This window comes from Pinus tabuliformis, chromosome Q (assembly GCF_031772625.1).
Source record: "Pinus tabuliformis cultivar Carrire ecotype Pingquan chromosome Q, CPIR1, whole genome shotgun sequence".
In the NCBI taxonomy this organism is placed as follows: domain Eukaryota; kingdom Viridiplantae; phylum Streptophyta; class Pinopsida; order Pinales; family Pinaceae; genus Pinus; species Pinus tabuliformis.
Window position 1 is genome coordinate 926,775,565 of NC_142296.1, and position 20,823 is coordinate 926,796,387.

The 20,823-nt window shown below is 38.1% G+C and overlaps 1 protein-coding gene across 1 annotated transcript; it reads right to left on the bottom strand.

Moving 5' to 3' along the window:
- Positions 1-935: 935 nt before the first annotated feature.
- LOC149222494 (putative aminotransferase TAT2) lies at positions 936-17,033 on the bottom strand. Its single transcript, XM_089385464.1, has 8 exons — positions 16,897-17,033; positions 16,482-16,774; positions 5,812-6,151; positions 3,605-3,823; positions 2,778-2,837; positions 1,932-2,087; positions 1,410-1,503; positions 936-1,274 (listed from the first exon to the last, which is right to left on the bottom strand). The coding sequence occupies exons 1-8, from the start codon at positions 16,909-16,911 to the stop codon at positions 1,084-1,086; spliced, it is 1,368 nt and encodes a 455-aa protein (XP_089241590.1). The 5' UTR covers positions 16,912-17,033; the 3' UTR covers positions 936-1,083.
- Positions 17,034-20,823: the final 3,790 nt, after the last annotated feature.

Sequence of the window (20,823 nt, forward strand, 5' to 3'; positions counted from 1 at the left end):
TTCTTCCGTACTTTTTACAGTTCAGGATTAGTCAATTACGAGATGTATTTTCTGTAATGATTTTATCAAAGTTTATACCAAGGGTATTTTCTGTAATGATAATTATCAATCATATAATTAATAATCTATGTTAATTATTAATTATTAATAATACAATATAACATTTATTCATTTTTTTTTAATAAAACCAAATCACTTAATAAATATTTATTCACTTTTATCCCATTATTTACATTCAAGCTATTTTATAGATAATTTAAAAAAACATTTTTATTTGCTTTTACCTCATTATTTATATTCAAATTATTTAAATTACTTTTGGGAAAAAAATCATTTAGATGCTTTTATCCCATTATCTACCTTGAAATTCAAATTATTTGGATGCTTTTTCAGGAAAAAGGGAATTCATTTACATGGTTTCACTCAACTATTTTCTAAAATAGATCATTTTAAGCTTTTTCAGAAAAAGGAGAATTCATTTACATTGTTTCACTCAACTATTTTCTAAAATACATGATTTTGACTTCACAAGTTACAACCATATCACGTACTTTTTAGAGTTCAGAATCAGCCGATTACTAGATATATTTTCTGTAATGATTTATCAAAGTTTACAACAGGGGTATTTTCTGTAATGATTTGGTCCCAAGTTTTTCGCCACATATATTTTCTGTAATGATTTTATCAAAGTTTACACCAGGGGTATTTTCTGTAATGATTTGTTCCAAAGTTTTGCACCATGGATATTTTCTGTAATGATTTGATCCAAAGCACCACTGATTGCAAACATTTTCCATATGTTTAGTGTTTATCTGCATGCTATCCAATATGAAGAGTTAAATGATTCTTGACAAATGTAAGAGGGTGCTTTGTATATTGCATAGCCAAAGCTTATCACATGCCATTATAAAAGAAAACAATTAATCACCTGTTAATTTGAAAAAAGCGTAAACACTATATATTGATTGCGTGGTAATAAGTTAAAGTTCATATGGAGATGGTAATAATTTACTTCATCCCATGATTGGGATAGCAATACAGAACCATCAATGAATAAATATAAAATCTACACTAAGGCATTCTTCAAAAATCGACAGTTTTACAAGACTGCGTTCCATCGCATTCTTCAATTAATGAGATAATCCTATAGTCGGCTACTATAGTATTAGAATGCTTCTGGCAGAACGATTCAATTCTGTCCCACGCCTCTTCCAATGTAGCAGAAGGAGTTCCAAATGATATTCTTATCCAATTTTTCATCCCAAGTGTGGAACCTGCAGTGCAGAACAGAGCAGAAAAGTCATTCAAATAATTTCACACATAAATAACCTGACCCAAATTAAGGAGAACGAGAAATCTAGTAAGCTTTATTGTGTGCACACTGCTAGAGAAAAATGTGTTGCCAATACCTGGCAGTACCACCACTGATTCTTCCTTAACTAGTGCTGAAGCAAACTCCATGTCATCCTTGATGTCTTTAAGGGCTGATATATTTATCTTCACCTATTAAAGCTTAAAAATCGTGTTCATAAACCAAAGAGCAAGGGAATTTATATTTATAACAAATCTTTAAGATCCTCTAAATGTCAACTATAAGGGATTTTGACCAAAACCACTGTCAAAGTTTTTAAAATTTATGAGATTTCTATATAATTTTATAGAAAGAGTTAGTGATTTTTTCAAGAGAAAAGGTTGGTCCAGTATTAATTTTGAATTGCCACATCTTTATGGACAAATAAACAAAGGATATTAATCACTTATATTTCCCCCACAACAACCATACATTGATTGTGAAAATAGCTTCTTGGTTTTCCTTTATTACTGGAACTTGAAACCATGCTGCTAAAAAGATAGTTTGATCTGAATTAGACTATTGCCGTATACAGATTAGCTAACAATACTAAGATCTAGATGGGTTCCCTTTTAATTACCATGATAAACATAGATCCCTTCGGCCTTGAGTAACACCATAGAGAGTTGATTTTCTGGATTCGATTGTAGCAAATGTCTGCTGCTGTTTCCAATAAGTGTAACGTCTGCTCAAAAAATTCTTGGCTGGTGTCTCGTAAAATACTTGGAACAGCAGCCTGTTGTCGCAAGAATACATAATTGCCATGGCAGTTAAATACATGAAACTGATTTGAAAATTTCTTCTTAACATGAGTTGAACTGTAGAACCAAATACAGACATCAATCATGAAAATGCATAACCTTGTTTATGGATTCCTTTTAAAATCAAAAAAGAACTGTGAATGTGAACAATCATTCCAATAAGTGCACTGCACCTGACATGAAATGTATTTACAGTTGGAGCTTCAATTATGAAAGTGTATAATGACATAACAGAAGAAACAAAGGGGACAGCTACAAGAGAATAGAGGATATGAATTCGTAGCTCACATCACACTCAACTCTTTGAAACGAATGAAACTGAAATAATAGAAGAACAACACGACTGTAAACATGGGAGAAGACAGAATAAATAATAAATGAAGCAATAGGAAGACAATAAAAGAAAGGGGAAGACGGATATAAAACCTACAATGTTCTTTATCACTTCATCGGAATCTGATTACCAAGCTTTAAAATGCCAGATGGCTTAGGTTTTCTAATGCATAGATTTTGCCGTTAAAAGAAACAAAACTGGAAGTAAGGTCATTAGCATGCCTAACAACTGAAAGGATTTAAATTTTCAAATCCAGGAATAAAAGAATACAGGTGAAGTTACTAATTAGTATTACTAAAAAATAACAGATCAAAAAGAGAGAAAACCAAACCTGCACAATCGTTGTAGGACCAGGAGTTATGTTCATGAGCATCTCGACTCCTTCTTGGATCTGTCATTCAAACAGAGAAGTTATTCATCATTTAAATAATTTTTCTGAATTTCTCCTCTCAACTACTTCCATACACTCGAAGATTCAGTTTTCCAACTGCACCACTAAGTATCAGGAACTGTGCAGAACCCTAAGAGAAAATTCAGGTGCCATGTCTAGAAAAAGGACTAGGAAACCACATTTGCACTCTTCCAGTGGCATGATTACGAATTTCAAACATCAATGCCATAGCCAGTGTACAGAGACAGAAAATGGGATATAAATGCAGAGGATGAATTCCAGTTAATTTCATGGCAAAAAGTCCACTATATACATCTGAGATGAAGAAAAACAGTCAGCAAAGTAAAGCCATTTCTTTATTTATAAATATGATGATGAGAGATAAATAAGATGATAGATATTGCAATCCAATTAGATGAGGTACGAATGCATTATTAAATTAATAAACTACAAATATTTTGAATTGTTTCAGAGAACAAGAAATTTGCCCCCACACTTTTATTCTGTTCATATACTTGATATCGATGTAACTGGACTACGCTTTCAGAAGATGGAAAGCACGTACATAAGAAGAGAAGCAAATAAAAATGTTTAAAAAGTAGTTCTGCAGAGTGCCTATCTCTAAGAAGGAAAACTCTTCAGAGACGAGACGTTCAAAATGAAATATGTGCTTGAGTAGTCTTCAATCCTTGCTGTTTTTTGGTAGAACCTATGTTAAAATAAGAAACATATTCTGAGTCTAAGAGCCGTGGAACCTCAGTTTTTACCTTGCCTCGTTTAAGAATGCCATGAGGATCACAAGCAATGAGCCATCCAAACCGCCAACCAGGAATTAACCATCGCTTTGAAATTCCTCCAAGAGTAATGACTGGTGTGATGGAAGCAAATTTTGCCATAGGCTCAAATTTACTCCCTCCAAAGACCATGTGCGCATATACTTCATCTGAAACAATAGGGATTCCTAAGTGTCCTGTGGTTTTTGCAATCTGCAATGCCAAGGTAATTTCCCATAAGTTTCTACCAGCCAAAAGAGTTTAATAAATGCCCATAATGAAAAGTTAGGTATACACACAAGGATATTCCTGGACAAGTTTAAAAATACAATACCAGAGCCCTGTTTGTGGATCTACAATCATAATGATAACAGAAACATTAGGTTGGTGAAGCAGATAAAAACAGGGACCTATCTAATCCCATGGGCTGTTAGGAATTGTGAAGATACTTGGACCAAAATGCTACATCTCTTACAAGCTAGGGAAGCAAGGCATAAATTTAATAATCAGATAAGATATGCATAAGGTTAATAGTCATATTTGTGACACTGTCACAAGCATTTTGATATAAACATGCTGTGATATTTAGAAAAGAGAGTTTATGTTGGAAGCTAGCCAGCAACAACAAAATTTGGAAGCTATTTCATTGCATGCTTTTGTTGGACAGAATCGTAGACAAAATAAAACATTGTTCAAAACAGAAGGCATGAATTAAATTAATTTATATTTAATATTTATAGGATAAAGGAAGATTACAAGTGGAGCATTATATAAAATTCATATGGCAATTGGCCCGTGCCAATTGCAAGTACTGAAAGGGAGAGTCTAGAACAGAAGAAATTTGGCAAGCATGGAGACTTTTCATGTAAAAGAAACCATTAAAGGAAATCGGGTTTTCAGTGAAACAAACTAATTACAGAACTATTGTGTTAAAAAATGAGCTGCATAGAATACTTATACAAGATAAAAAGGTCCTGCTCAAATAAAACTCGATGAGAATGGGTTTTCTGAGCTTTAAAAGAATTCACAGTAAGTGCATTTTCTTGGTTTCGCCAAAATAAAGAAAAAATATCCAAACAAACAACTCAATTGGCACACCTATTTCATCTAGTGTTCACAAATATGCATTGTTGCTCAGAAAAGGCATAAAGCCCTGATAATTATATTTTCTCAGAACATTACGTTCAAGATAAGTTTTCTTGCATGGATCCTTGCATTTGCACTCATTTGCTGTAAACAATGACAAGTTATATTCAGCAATGTTTTATAGGAATAGTGAGACATGGCACTTAAGCTACATGTGTTCTTTCAACTAGGTTTCAGAGTGTAAGAAACATCTGAGGTAGCTGTAACAGTTTTTAGTACAGGTATGGTCTAGCAATATATTAATATCAGAATTGGATACAAAAACTATGGAAGAAAAAGTTTGAATGCTTATAGAATGTTGCCTTCAAGCTCTAGTTGTCTTTCCTTCCTACCTTATCTCATTATACAAGTAGTGCGAGCTTTGTTTCTTAAGACTTCAATAAGCTAAACAGGTTCATGTCTTTGGCCTGTCTGAACTCTTTATATCTAAGACTGGTAGTAAGTTTGAGTTCGATATGATTTGCATGTAATTTACAGACAGTGGAGTGGTCATTGCAGAGAATTTCAAGGGACAACTCAATTAAACTCAATGAGTGCCAAATGAGCTGTTGCTAATGCGGAAATCTCATGAGACATCAAACATATGAAGAAAATTAGTAGAAGGCCAGAATGATAAAAAAAACATCTAATTGCCAAACAGATTTGTTGAGAGTAGACATTGTGTAGAAGCATGTAAAGGGTTCAGAACGATTTTTCTCTGTACTACAACGTTTTCAAAAAAGAAATAAATAAAACATAACAAAAATAAACTGATGATTAAATAAGCAGCTACGGATGCTAGTAAGCAAGACAAAAGGTGTTGCACAAGAAGACTTCAAAAATTAGAATGGTCATATCCTCATATATTGCAAAGTATGCCTAAATCATATTATGTTTCACATATTGTAATGTCAATTTCTGCTGAACGTAATTGCAATTCTGGTTTTACAGAATTTCAAATTCATTACAGTTTCTGCTATTGTTTCATGCAGGAAAATTCAATCCAGAGCGATATAAACTCATAAACAAAGAAGAAATAAATACTGCTTAGTTTGTTTGAGCAGATTGTAGCATACCTGTAATAGGTGTTCATAGGAGAAGACAGCACCACAAGGATTGCTTGGATTAATGATAACCATTGCCACAGTTTTGTCATCGGCCAATGCCTCTACTTGATCCAAGTCAACTTCCCAGTTATTCTCTGGAATCATGTCATAAAACCGGATTTCAATACCACTGTAACCACAAGCAGTATCATAAACTGGAAATCCTGGTCGTGGTAGGAGTATATTTGAGCCTTTAGTGGCCAATACTTGCATGCACACTTGTATAGCTTGCGAGCAACCAACTGTGAGGTACACATCATTTGAAGTAAGCTTATAAGGTAGGCCTGAGGAAACATACTCTGCAACAGCACTGGAAAAAGGAAAGCTTCATTAAGGTAGGAACATAAACAAATTTATGTACACGCTACAAATAGAAATACAGAAAGGTAGCTAAATCCATAAAGTTAACAGCATCCTGTTTCCCTAATGCATAAAACCATCATGCATTTTGTAGGAGAATTAAAAAAACTTAGTGTCTTAGTGAATTAAGCTGTCTAGGTGATTACCTATTTTATTCCCATACCCAATCCCTGTCTTCAGGGGATTCTGTATAGCCTTGAAACGCAACGATGCCACTCATTGTTGTCTTGATCCTTGCAGGCACTGAATATACTCTAGGAAACCAAGAAAAAGCCGCCACGAGTTGAACTGCTTAGGTGATAAATTATCCAGTTCCCATACCCAGTCTCTTTCAGCATTTGACTTTATATTGTAGTAGTGAATGCGATAACTAAAAGCAAATCGAATCGATGATATATATATATATTCGCTAAAGCTAGTATAACCATTGCCACAATCCTTGAAATCATTTAAAGAAATTGAGATGTCGTAGAAGTACAATGATAAATCCAAGCTCTCACTTCTCTGACTCCAGTACAATATATCCTTGGCTATGGGAACTGTTGATCCAGGTGGATATTGATGGCCACTCGCCTATTCTACCTAGACCCCCCAGTGAGTTTCATCTGTTTCCTTGTTCATTTCAGCATTTACTATTTTTAGCAGTTTTTTGAGTCCTGAACTTCCGGAGTAGTTTTGACCCGCTAAACGGTGTATCGTAGGCGCCAAACGGAGATAATATGACCAAGTTATGAGCCGGGTAAGTTGGCTGCCCAACTGACCCCAATGGGGCCCACAAACTCTTGGTGTTACATCTCCTGGGGTTAGGATTTTGGTTGTTTAGGGTTTTCTCATGTTTTCCAATAATAAATAGGCCCTTGAGCCTCATCGTAACACAATTTAGAGGCATGTAGCCGCCACATCTCTTCTCAAAGATAAGCTACCATCGCCCGAGCTATCTTATTTCCACTTTGTTTGTAAGAATAGTTCAGTATTATTCTATTAATGAAATGAAGTGTTTTTCTGCTACATCTCTGTGTTTATGATTATATCTGTAAGTTTTTATGTTCTTGTTTAAGTTCGGATCAATGGTATCAATGCGGTCTGCTCTTTCTCTGTTTTTCTTTGCATGTCCCCAACGAGGTCAAGGTATAAGGAGTTAGGGCTTGATCTGGTTGAACCATTGCAAGATCAGCCTTGCAAAACCCGACGACCTCCCATGGCGGAAGAAAAGAAAGACGAGGGGGCAGGAGATCCTTTCAAAATGTTGCTTGAGGAAGCCCTTGAGTGACAGAGGGACGCGATGATGGATAACTTTGCCCAGATCCTTCGACGACTACCCATAGGCGATGCATCTTCATCCAGCAGCCACTTTGGAGGCACCACTCCTTTTAAGGTACAAGTTAACTTCGATATTCCCATATTCAAAGGCCTGATAGATGCAGACGCCATAGATAAATGGTTAAATTTGTTGGAAGAATATTTTTCAGTTCATGACTTTTCCATTCGGTAAAAGATTACTTTTGCACTTCTCAAAGCCGCCCCACACGTCAAGGACTGGTAGGAAACCTACTATGAACAAAAGGACGAGAGTGAACCCTCGTTTTTTCAGCCGCACCCATTTGGAATTCTTTCTAAGACGCCATCAAGGAACAATATTACCATGTCGGGAGCTATGAAGACAAAATACATAAAGTGGACCACGCTACGGCAGGGAAGGGACCAAGATGTGCCAGAGTTCACAAATATTTTCCATACCCTTCGCACGAAGATGGGTATCAAGGATACTGAGCGGCATTTGGTGCTCAAGTACCGCAACTGTCTACACAAGTACATCCAGGATGAGATGGAGTTCCTGGATATTTCCTCGCTCGGCACGGTGTATCAGTATGCTGTCAAGATTGAACAGAAGTTTAAACAGAAGAAGCAATACTTTGAATCGGCAAATCCAAAGCAAGGAAAAGGCACCCCCAAACCACAGAACAAAGGACCAAGCCAAGGCGGGGCTACCCAAGACAGCTCGTCGAAGCTGCAAGCAAAGAACAACACCACGAAGACGAAGAAGGACACGGGAAAATGGTGTGAGTTCCATAAGAGCTCCACTCACAATACAAGTGAGTGTCGGGCCAAGCAGTCACTAGTGGCCGAGATGAAGGCTTCTGAATCAAACGCAAGTTCTGACTCTGAATCAGAACCCGATAAGGGAACTGACAAAGCGAAGCATATCATTGATGCGGAACCCAGAGCCACTGTGGCCACCACCACCAAGATCTAGAAGATTGACACTGAAGATCCAGAGGAGGGGCAACACCTCTTCCACTCATAGATGTGGGTGAAGGGTTCTCTGCTGCAGTTCATTGTCAACAACGAGAGCCAAAAGAACCTCATTTCAGCAGAGGTCATGAAGCGGCTGGGCCTAAAGACTACAACACATCCACAGTCGTACACCATCAGGTGGCTTCACCAAGGACGAGATCTTTGCGTCAGCCAGCAGTGTCACCTTCCCTACAGCATCAAGCCCTTCACGGATGAGGACGTTGCTCCTCTTGAAGTTTGTGATGTATTGTTAGGACAACCATACTTGTGGAAGCGAAATGCTGTATATGAGTCTAGACCTCACTCTGATTATTACTTTGGCTAATAAGTTGTACAGGATACCGGAGGTAGCCCCGCCTACTGCCATCTCTTTGATCACTGCAAAGCAATGCAGTAAGATCATTTCCCAGACCAGGAAATTTGTTTTCCTTATGATTCGCCCCCAAGGCAAGAAGAAGGTTGTGGCCACGGCTTCTAGGTAGGGCTCCTCTGCACAACAACAGCAGATGGACAAGGTCGTGGAGGAGTACAGGGATATTTTCGCCTCACCCACAGGGGTACCTCTGCACTGTCAGGTCAAGCACTCCATCGATCTGACCCCGAGCGCGTCGCTGCCCAATGGACCGATCTATCGACGCTCTATGAGATCAAGAGGTAGATTCAGGAACTATTGCAAAAAGGGCACATCAGGCCAAGCTCATCACCTTGTGGGAGCCTGATTGTATTGGCACAGAAGAAGAATGGGACCTAGAGGTTCTGTATTGACTATCGGGTGTTGAACAAGATCACTGTCCGGTATAAGTACCCAATCCCACGGATTGATGACCTTTTGGACTAGCTCAAAGGGGCCAAATATTTCAGCAAGATTGACTTGAAGTCGAGTTATCACCAGGTGCCTATCGAACCCTCCGATTTGTGGAAGACTACCTTCAAATCCAAGGAGGGCATTTTCGAATGGTTACTCATGCCGTTCGGATTGACAAACACCCCTGCAACCTTCATGAGACTGATGGACAACATCTTGCGACCCTTCACCAATGCATTCGTGGTGGTGTATTTAGATGACATCTTGATCTTCAGCCAGAGTTGGGAAGAGAACCTCCACCATATTCGACAAGTCCTTCAAACCTTGCGACAACACAAGCTGTGTGCTAACTTGGAGAAATGCACCTTTGGCCTGACCCAAGTTCAATATTTGGGATACATCATTGATGAGCAGGGTGTACATGTGGACCCATCCAAGATACAAGTCATTCAGGATTGGCCAGCCCTAACCACTCTAACAGAGCTTCGCAGCTTTTTGGGTCTTGCCAATTTCTACCATAGGTTTGTGTTGGGGTTCTCTCATATCACTTGGCCTTTAAGTCAAGTCACCAAGGGCGGAGCGAAAGCAAAGTTTTTTTGGTCGAAAACCCAACAAAAAGCATTCTCCGAGTTAAAGAATCGCCTTTGTTCTGCACCAGTGCTCACATTACCAGACCTGCAACAACCATTTGAGATTGAGACAGATGCCTTCAACTATGCTATTGGTTCGGTTCTTACTCAACATGGGAATCCAGTGACTTACCACAGTGAGACACTTTCAGACACAGTCCGAAAGTACCCCACTTACAACAAAGAAATGTATTCCATTATGCAGGCTTGCCATCAATGGAAGCATTACATTCTGGGGAAGGAAACAGTCATCCACACAGACCACCGAACTCTACAGTGCAAACAGACACAAGGAAAGTTGTAGAACAAACGCCATTAGAAATGGTCCACCTATCTGCAACAACTCCATTTGAACATTAAGTATAAGAAGGGTAGCACCAATAACATCATTGATTGCCTCAGCCGACCACCATTCATGGCGTTGATCACTGTGCTTGACTCCTGTGGGCACGAGACATTAGGGTGGTCGCATATTTACAAGAGCGATCCAGAATTCGGCAGCATATACCAGACACTCCTGAAAGGGAAGCAAGTTCCAAATTTTCACCTTCATGATGCACTGTTATGCCACCTGGGACCGGTGTTTTAAAAACTGACCGGTTTGAACCAGTAACCATTCAAATAGGTCGGTTCACTAGCCCACCAGGTCAAACCGATAGAAAAACCCGGTTTGACCCCTCCCTTCACCAAAAAATTAGAAAAATTGGTCCTAACCGACCGGTTTAGGATGAAACCGACCGATTTATGGTCAAACCGACCGGTTTATTGCCAGGGAAACCATAAACCCCACAGAATGCAATTTTTTGAGTTTTGAAGTTGTTTTGAGGGAAATTTGGGGTTGTTTTCCTCCAAATATAGTCCCTCCAAGAAAAACATGCCTACCCTCTCATTTTCCTGACACATCTCAACCCTAGCAATGTTGGCAATTAATGGTAATGCTAAATTCTTAAAGTAAAAGTGACATTTCCTTTAGTTTTCATTTTCATCAGTTTACTTAAATTTTTAACATTACCATGAAATGGCTCAGGATGTTTGAGAGTGGTTTCGACCTCATTGGATTTCATATGGAGAAACTAGAATTTTAGATTTCACTCAAAATTCAGCAGACTTAATGGTTTTCAGGATTTCATAGTTTGGGGGTTTGCAATGTTTCCATTTGATTCTATAATGCATGAGGGTATGAGATTGGCATTTGATCAAGAGCATGAAGCCCTTTAAGAACCTTGATGTTGGTGGCATTGTTTGTTGAACTTTGTTGATGTTGGTGGTATTGATTGTTGAACTCCTCTACCATGTCCTTAAAAAGAATGCACTCTTCACTCAAAGGAAAACAACTGGTCAAGAATGCTAATCTTTTTCTACCACATTATAAGGTTGAGGAGATGAACCCTTCACTCAAACCGAAATCATTGGTTAGGCATGTTAAACCTTTTCAATTTCTATCATGTTATAAGGTTGAGAAATCCAAGTCTAAAGACTTTGAGCTAGATGATGTTTATGTATTTCAAGTCACGTTGAATCAATGATGAGTTTCATGAGTGACCATGTTGATCAGTGATTTGTAGTTTTGATATCTATTTTTGCTACTACTACTAAAGTTGTAGAGGATTTTTAGGAGTCCTCAAACTTTGAGCCATATTTTTATGTAGCTCATGTTAATGATCTCTTGTCTAGTAGTGGTGATGAGTTTGATCAAGATGAGGAGTGATCATGTTGTTGATCACTGATATGTAGACTTGTAGTAGGTTAGTGACCCCATAGCTTAGAGCATTGTTTTCGGACTCTAGAGGCCATTTAGAGCCTCATTGATTATGTATTTTTTTGCTGATATGTATTGCACTCGATGCCATTTTGATATATTCACCTTTACATGGTATATAGATGAGCAAACTTTGCATATTTTGTTTCTATTGGCTTGGAATCATGGTTTTAAATCTTAAAAATAGTTTTTTTTATTAAAAAATATTTATTTAATGTAATTTTTAAAAACCAGTTCGTTTAGACCTGACCAGTCCTGGTTCGACCGATTCCAATTCGAAACCCGGTTCATTAGGTGGACCAGTCCGGTCATCGGTTCCGGTTTTTAAAACATTGCCTGGGACACATCTGTGTTCCTTCTAGTGAACGTGCCAAGATGATTTGGGAGGCGCACTACAGTTAGGTCGTTGGACATTTCGAAGTAGAGAAAACAATGGCAGTATTGCAAAAGTATTTTTGTTGGCCGAAACTTCGTCAGAATGTTGGGAAGTACATTAGATCGTGCACCGCCTGCGCCATTGCCAAACCAACCATCAAGAAGCAAGGCCTGTATACTCCTCTACCTACTCATAGCCAGCCTTGGGAATCTATCTCCATGGATTACATGTCGGGCCTTCCTTCTATTAAGCACGGAAACTATAGCGTTTTCGTGGTCATTGACAGATTCTCTAAGATGGCCATCATGGCGGCCTGCAAGAAGAGTATCACAGCAGAGGCCACTGCTAAGCTCTTCTTTGAGCGAGTGTGGGTATACTTTGGGATCCCACAGTCCATTGCTTCAGATCGAGACAGCAGATTCCTAAGTGCATTTTGGTCAAGTCTCTGGTCAATGCTGGATACAAAACTTACTAAGTCCACGGCTTTCCATCCCCAATTTGATGGCCAAACAGAGGTTGTCAACAGGATGATCGTATACATTATGCGCATGTGCAACTCGAAGCATCCACGCATGTGGGATGAAAGTCTCCCCTATGTCCAACACAACTACAACAGAGCTCTCCACAGCTCAACAAGCTACAACCCCTTCCAGGTAGGGCTAGGATTTCAACCATTATGCCCCATTGATGTGGCCATACCATTTGCAGTTACTCAAGTAGATTCGGCTCACGTTCAGTCCAAAGATGAAAGGGCTAACAGCTTCATTGAGCACATTCAACACATCCGCCAACAGGGCCATGATATATGGGACAGAGCCAATGCCAAGTACAAGTAGCGTTGTGATCAACATCGAGTGCTGCACAAGTACCTGGTGGGCGACAAAGTTTTGCTACATTTGCATAAGGAGCACCTTGTTGGGCCCCACCGCAAGCTTCGCCCGCTCCGATATGGGCCATACACCATCACCAAGGCCGTCGGTGACAATGTCTTCAAGCTCAGCGTCCTACTATTCCTTGTTCTGCACCCACTGTTCAATGTAGATCGCCTTCGGCCATACTTTCCACCATTGTTGGACACATCTGACATTGCAAAACAACTCAAACCAACATAGCTCAACCCGGACTGCATGGAACAAGCCACAACTAATCAGATCATGGACACACAGATCAAGAACACTCGCCAACAGAGGATACAGTTATATCAAGTTGTCAAAGTAGGCCAACTCCTTCACCAGGGCAAGTGGTTCACCAGGGACTAGGTTCAACAAAAATTTCCTCACCTCATGGAGGCTCTGCACGCAATGGGGACCATTGCTTCCTAAGGGGGGAAGGATGATCCAAGTGGATTTTGGTGGCCACTTGCCTATTCCACTTAGACCCCCCAGTGAGTTTCATCTATTTCCTTGTTCATTTTAGCATTTACTATTTTTAGCAGTTTTTTGGGTCCTAAACTTCTAGAGCAGTTTTGACCTCCTAAACGGTGTTTTTTGAGGGTTCGTGGCAGGCCCGTGGCCACTGGCACCTACGGTAAAACTTGTAGTACTCAGCGAGACCTTTCCAACAAGGTATCATACGCACCAAACGGAGATAATATGACCAAGTTACGACCCCGTGAAGTTGGCTGCCCAACTAACCCCAACGGGGCCTACAAACTCTTGGTGTTACATCTCCTGGGGTTAGGGTTTTGGTTGTTTAGGGTTTTCTCATGTTTTCCAATAAGAAATAGGCCCTTGAGCCTCATTGTAACACAGTTCAAAGGCATGTAGCTGCCACATCTCTTCTCGGAGAAAAGCTACCATTGTCCAAGCTATCTTATTTCCACTATGTTTGTAAGCATAGTTCAATATTTTTCTATTCATGAAATGAAGTGTTTTTCTACTGCATCTCTATGTTTATGATTATATCTGTAAGTTGTTGCGTTCCTTTGGTTTTAAGCTTGTGTCTACTTTTCCAAAAGCACACGCAAGAAGAAGAAAGAGAGAAAAGAGTTGAAAAGGAAAACAAACACACACAGATCTGCCTTTTCATTAATTTTAACAAAAAGGACAGCAATGAAGTGCCACTTCATCTGGTGTCCCATGATACATATTAAAAGACCTATCCAACTAGGATACGGTATCATCAATCATAACATCCTCAGCGATCAAGCATAAAGACCTGTCAATATTGCTACCCATCTGTGCCTTAAATTCTCAAAGTTTGTCTTTCGACAGTCCATTTTCTGAAGGTTTTCATAAAATTAAGGCTTTTTAACTGTCCAAAACCAATCAACATATGATCTATACTAAATGCACAAAGCAAAAAAGTAATCTCTATTTCAGGGAATCTATATATATATATATACACAGCATCTATTGGATGATCCTTCAAAGATGAAGCAATATATTTGGGAAATGAAATAAAGATCAATTACAGCGATTCAGCTTACCTACACGATTGTATCTTCGATTTCATTATCCAAACACAGTTGGTCACTGCAGTTGGTGCTGTAGCCTGTAAGGGAAAGTTTGCACGATCATGTCATTCAGATTGTGACGTGTTTAGATTGCTACAGATATATCATATGGACAATGACTGCAACGGTGAAGTTATGAATACAGACAAACAAGCAGGGTTCCATGTCTTGAAGATGTCCTTAGAAGGTGGCAACTGATCAGAAGTGACTAGAACAGAGTATTAATATTCTGGAATCTGAACATATTCATGAGGTTGGACAGTTTGAGCTTCAAACTCAGAGATCCAAATTAAAATTATAGGATTTTTTTATGCTGGGTTTTACTTTTATCGTTCACATTTCGGCAACCGAAAGAAGTCTCAGCAAACAAACGTGGCACTCTAATGATTCATACCACGTGGATGCTTGCAACTACAAGTTCATTTGAGATAGATGGGCTTGAAATTTGTGGAGTAAACACTTTTTGTTCATGGCAAAAGAGAAGAGGGATATTCAGTTACCATTGCATCTATTAAATACTGTTTACAAAGACAAGTCAAATGGGGTTTGGTTGGTTGGTAAAACAGGGGTGTTGTTATTCCCCAACCAAGGTTCAAATTTCCCTAAACATGGTCGTCCCCAGTGAGCTGTCTCACCTGGTTAGCTGCAAGTCCTAGACAATTTTTTCTGAATAGATATTATCAATCACCCTAGTAGGTTCGTTCCTAGTGAGCCTTCTCACGTGGGTAGCTGCAAGTCTTTGGAAATTTTTTCTAAATAGATAGTCTTAATCACCTTAGTAGGATGTCCCATGTTTGGGTGTGAGTTATTTTTATCAGATTCTTCTCCGACTTCCAAATCCTATACTAGAAATTTCACCTATTAAAGGATAAACAGAAGAGGATTCCGTTAACTTGCATGGATTGAACACCGAAATACAAAATCAAGTCAACCTTGGCTTGGATGGGTGGTGAAACAAGGGTGTTGTTATTCCTCAGCCAGAGTCCCCTGGGTAGGTTTGCAGTCTTGGGCAAATTTAACTAAGTAGATGCTGTCTCACCTGGTTAGCTGCAAGTCCTAGACAAATTTTTCTGAATAGATATTCTCAATAACCCAAGTAGGTTCGTTCCTAGTGAGCCTTCTCACCTGGGTAGCTGCAAGTCTTTGGAAAATTTTTCTAAATACATAGTCTTAATCACCTTAGTAGGATGTCCCATGTTTGGGTGTGAGTTATTTTTATCAGATTCTTCTCCGACTTCCAAATCCTATACTAGAAATTTCACCTATTAAAGGATAAACAGAAGAGGATTCAGTTAACTTGCATGGATTGAACACCGAAATACAAAATCAAGTCAACCTTGGCTTGGATGGGTGGTGAAACAAGGGTGTTGTTATTCCTCAGCCAGAGTCCCCTGGGTAGGTGCAAGTCTTAGGCAAATTTAGCTGAGTAGATGCTCTTGGCTGCCCCTAGTGGGCTGTCTCACCAGGTTAGGTTCAAGTCCTTGGCAAATTTAGTTGAGTAGATATTTTTAATTGCTCCTAGTGGACTGTCTCAACTGGTCAGGTGAAAGCCCCTGGGCAAATTTGGCTGAACAGATACTCTTAATTACTCCTGGTGCGCTGTCTCACTCGGGTAAGTGAGAGTCTGGGGAAAATTTGGCTGAATAGATACTCTCAATCGAAGTTCAGTCGTAAATTTTTTGAAAAGGTACAAAACGAGAATTAAGTAGTGGTCCGCTGCACAAGATAATAGGCAATCCTCTGTCTCTGTTAGCAGTTAGGATTGGTATTGGTGGTAATAATAGTCATGGGATTATGGCGCACAATAGGAATGAGCCAGACTCCATACTCTGCTTCTATTAGCATTTATAACTAGTGTAGCTGTGATGGGTTTATACAATGTGTCCATATGACTACCAATGAAAAATCCCAAAGCACAAGTTGCAGCGGATGAATGATTAAAATACAAAGGTGAAAAATACCCGCGAGTTTCGAGTAAACCATAAGAAGGAGCATAGCCGTTATACTTGCAGGTCCTCGTGGATTCTATGATGGCGTCCTCTACATTGATTGGCGTCCTGAAGCACTTGAAGGAAGAAGCATCCCCATGACCGATGGGAATCATACTCTTTTCAGGACATACTCGGGCTAACAAGTGGGCCAGCACACCGCGGATGCTGCTGCTGTATTCCAATAATACAGGATTGCACCTGGTCACCTCCTTCTTCACATAACCATTGCTATGATTCAAACCAGACCCATTGCTAACACAAACCTGCTTCAAACCAGTCATTATTTATTAATAAAAACAAATTAACAGAAAACTTCAGCACATCACACAGCCCACACATTGTAATGAAATGAAATGCAATGCATGCAGGCTCTGCTAACACGCACCTGCTCGGTCGCCATGGCTGAGACCACAATTACACAGTGTATTATGAAATCTGACCGACAGAAATATGTAATCACACTTGTGAATCTCTGATCACCCACTTCTACATGTATATAGTTTGCACCATGTACGTGTTCGAAAAATGGTTATGGAATCAAAGGTATGACATTTTACACATCGGGTCAGCTTTTAATACTTGGCTTTAACTGTCAGTCGAGTCTAGTTGGTAACCAGAGATTGATTGGCACCCGCCATCCGACTATTCACTTTTTTACTTCCCACTTCAACTTAGTTATTGCACGTGGTTGCAATAATCTTGTTGGGTGCCGATGCTCAATGTTGCTCAATGTTTACTTGTTAACACTCAGGGCATCTAGCTACATAATTAACTATTTCTTTCTTCATTCTATTCCAACAACAATTTCAAATTTGCATTAACTTTCTAGACGATCCATATAAACTACCATATGAGCTCCGTTTAAGATTAAGTTATTTATCTCATCATTCAATGACACATAAATTCTTCCACAAAATTATAATAAGCCATCTCGTCCAAGGTATATCCTTCCCATTTCATAATTTTCATTACTTCATTTTCTAGTTATAGCTTAACTTCTTTCTACCATTTATATTCTAATTGTAGCTTCAATGTTTTTTTGAAAATTCATCTTCAATGATAAAGTTAAGAAAATACATGGCCTATGACTTAAAGCATCTACCACTTTATTTATTATTTCCTTAATGTATGATATATCAAGATCAAACTCACTTGATAATTTTGACTACCTGTTTTATCTAACATTTGAATTACTTTATGTAAATATATGTTGAAGTCCAGGATGACCCATCTTCAACTCAAATTTCTTTCAACTATGTAATGTCTCCAAATTCTTACACATGTACTATTACTACAAGTTCTAACTCACACTCTACATAAGTTTTTTTCATGTGGGTGAAGCTTTCTTGATGTGTAGGAAACCACCCTATCTTGTTGCATCAACACTCCACTGAATCGTTCTTTCAAAGCATCCTTACATACCAAAAATATTGATCCATATATCGTACCTCAGGAGCCATTGTAAAAATTTCTTTAAGTTTTTGAAAATGTTCCTCATGTCATTTTTTTTCTCCGAGGAAATATTTGGGCAAATCCACCCGAAGGGATCATACCCCACTAGCTTAGCAAAGCCTGACCCCTATGGTGTCAAGGAGAATTGACCTTGTGACCTCCCACTAGTGAGGTGCTTTAGCAATGGGAACTCGACTAATTGAGCTAACCCTTGAGGCTAACTTCCTCACATCGCTTAATCCACATAACTTTCTAATTATTCTTCTATAATTCAGTAATAGGATTCATAATCTTTAGAAAAATTTCTACAAACCTTCTATAATATTGAGCCAAACCCATAGATCTACATACTTCAAGTACATTAGTAGGCATCAACCATCCTATAATTGTTTTTATCTTCAATAGATCTATGACAATTCCTTCTCTTGAAATTATATGTCCCCAGTAATGAGTCTTTGATTCATAAAACAAACACTTGAAGAGTTTACCATATAACTTATACTCCCTAAGGCACTGCAATACTTATCTTAAATGATATTCATGCTCCTTTAGCGTTATGGAACATATCGTAATTTCATCCAAACATACTTGCATGAACTTGTTGAAATATTGTCAAAATGCTCAATTCACTGAACTCATAAATACTTTGGTGCATTCATAAGCTCAAAGGGTACTACAACAAATTCATAACAACCAAAACATATCTTAAATATTATCTTAGGAAGTATCCTCTTCTTTATCTTAATTGTTGATATCTTGACCTTAAATCTATTTTAAAATACACTTTAGCTCCTTTCATTTGATTGAAAAAATGATCAATTCTAGGGCAATGAACATTGATTTCCTTATTGCTTTGTTTAATTGTCGATAATCAATACAAAGTCTCCATGATCCATATTTATTTTTTAAGAATAGCATTGATGCTCCCCGTGGTGATATACTTGGACAAATAAATCCCAAATCCAAGAAATCTCGTTATGCCTATGCAACTCTCACAACTCTAGAACCTTCATGTGGTAAAGAGCCTCTGTGATAGGTTCCATTCCTAGTTTGAGTTTATTTTTCAAATCCAACTCTTTCTTACGTAGCAATCCAAGTAGTTCTTTTGGAAATACATCCAAGAATTCAAATAACACAACATACTACTCTATAGTTAGTATATCCTCTTTCTTGTTCATAGTTGTTGCAACATACAATTTATACCCCTTTCTCATGATTTTCTTCAATTGCAATGTTTTAATAGATCTTAATGATACTCCTTATCTCATCCTCACTAGGATTCTTTTATGTCTTGCATCATCTATAAAATAAATCTTTTTAGATTTACAATCTAATGCCATGCCATGATTATGTAACCAATCTATACCAATAACTACATCATAGGATCCCAAGGTAGTTAAATTCAACAATAATCAGGTTAAGCATACATAGACAATAATATCACAATGTTTAACTAAATTTCCTATTTCTTGCTTAACTCTAGAAGCCATTTATACTTGGTTGAAATCTTCTTGATTAATTGTCATTATTTTTTATCTTAATAATGCATTATGAGAAATAGGGGTGCTAGGTGCAAGAGGGTTTTTTTAAGCCTCGAATGAAATTTGATCAAGATGTGTGCCTGGGGACTTGGATCAAAGACAAATAATCAAGCAAAAATATGTGGCTTATTACAAGGTCTGATCTTGGCTTGAGCTTCATAGGTGTCTAATATCAGAATTTTGGGTGACTCCCTTCTCACCATATAACACCTATTCAAGGGGAACCTACAAATCATTATAAGAAGGCTCCTTGACGACATCCCACAAAACGTACTTCCATTAGAACTCAGAACAAAGAAGCATATACATAGTTAAATAGGCTTGCTAGTTACATGCATGGGAAATAAAAGTAAATGGAGCATTAGGAAGATGTCCTTTGCCATGATCCATATGGAAAAGAAATTAAATTAAAAAAATGAACAAACAAAAAAGAAAAATGATTTATTAATTTCAAATTAATGAATGGGTTAGAAATCAATGTAAAAATTGGGTTAGGGGCCCAACAAATGTAGTGGTGCCTCAATTAAACACAATGAAATTAAGACTTTTGAATACCAATTTAAATGAGTCAAGCCCAGGAAGTGGAAGGAGTTGAACCAGGGACTAGATCTCAACTGAACACTAGAGGAAGGGGGTTAGGATCCAAAATGACCTATGAATTATTGCAAATTTAGTTTTCTATTAGGAACTTATTGCCAGATATATCCATATAGAAATGTAATCAATTTTGTGAAACTTTATAAGTTGCTAGATGTTGTAGAAGTGTATAGTAAGAATAGGAATAAGAGGCAAATGTATGACAAACTTTGTAATCCCTGAGTATTTGTTGTGACTAGGCACATAATGCAATACAAATACTCATAAGTGTTAAAGAAAAACAATGCATTATGAGAAATGGAACTTTTTGTTTCTTTTGGATAATTAATAATTAAAAAAAAAAAATCATTAATCTTACTAAATGTCTCAAGTACAATGGGTTGATGCTTGGCTTCACAATTATTCACTACTGCATGGATCTTATGGGTTCTAACTAGATCAACCATAGTAGTTTGACTCTACTTCCTAATAAATCCACTTTGTACACATGGACATTCCCTCTAAAAGTTTGGTCCTCCACATACAACACCCCCTCTCAAGAGGTTGACTTTGACTCCCACAATAAGAAAAAGTAACTCTACTACTTTACATTGTCTATAGATTCTATTGTGTCAATGAACTATATGGAAACCTTTAGTTCTCTATTGGACATCTCAAAGTACTCATCACTTGTCCCCCTTGGCACATCCCTACACATTAACATAGGTATCAATGCACTAGTT

Coding starts and splice junctions, on each gene's coding strand:
- LOC149222494 (XM_089385464.1), bottom strand. Junction 2,088..2,777: donor GTCCTACAACGATTGTGCAG/GTTTGGTTTTCT, acceptor TTGCGACAACAG/GCTGCTGTTCCAAGTATTTT. Junction 1,504..1,931: donor AGGGATCTATGTTTATCATG/GTAATTAAAAGG, acceptor AAGCTTTAATAG/GTGAAGATAAATATATCAGC.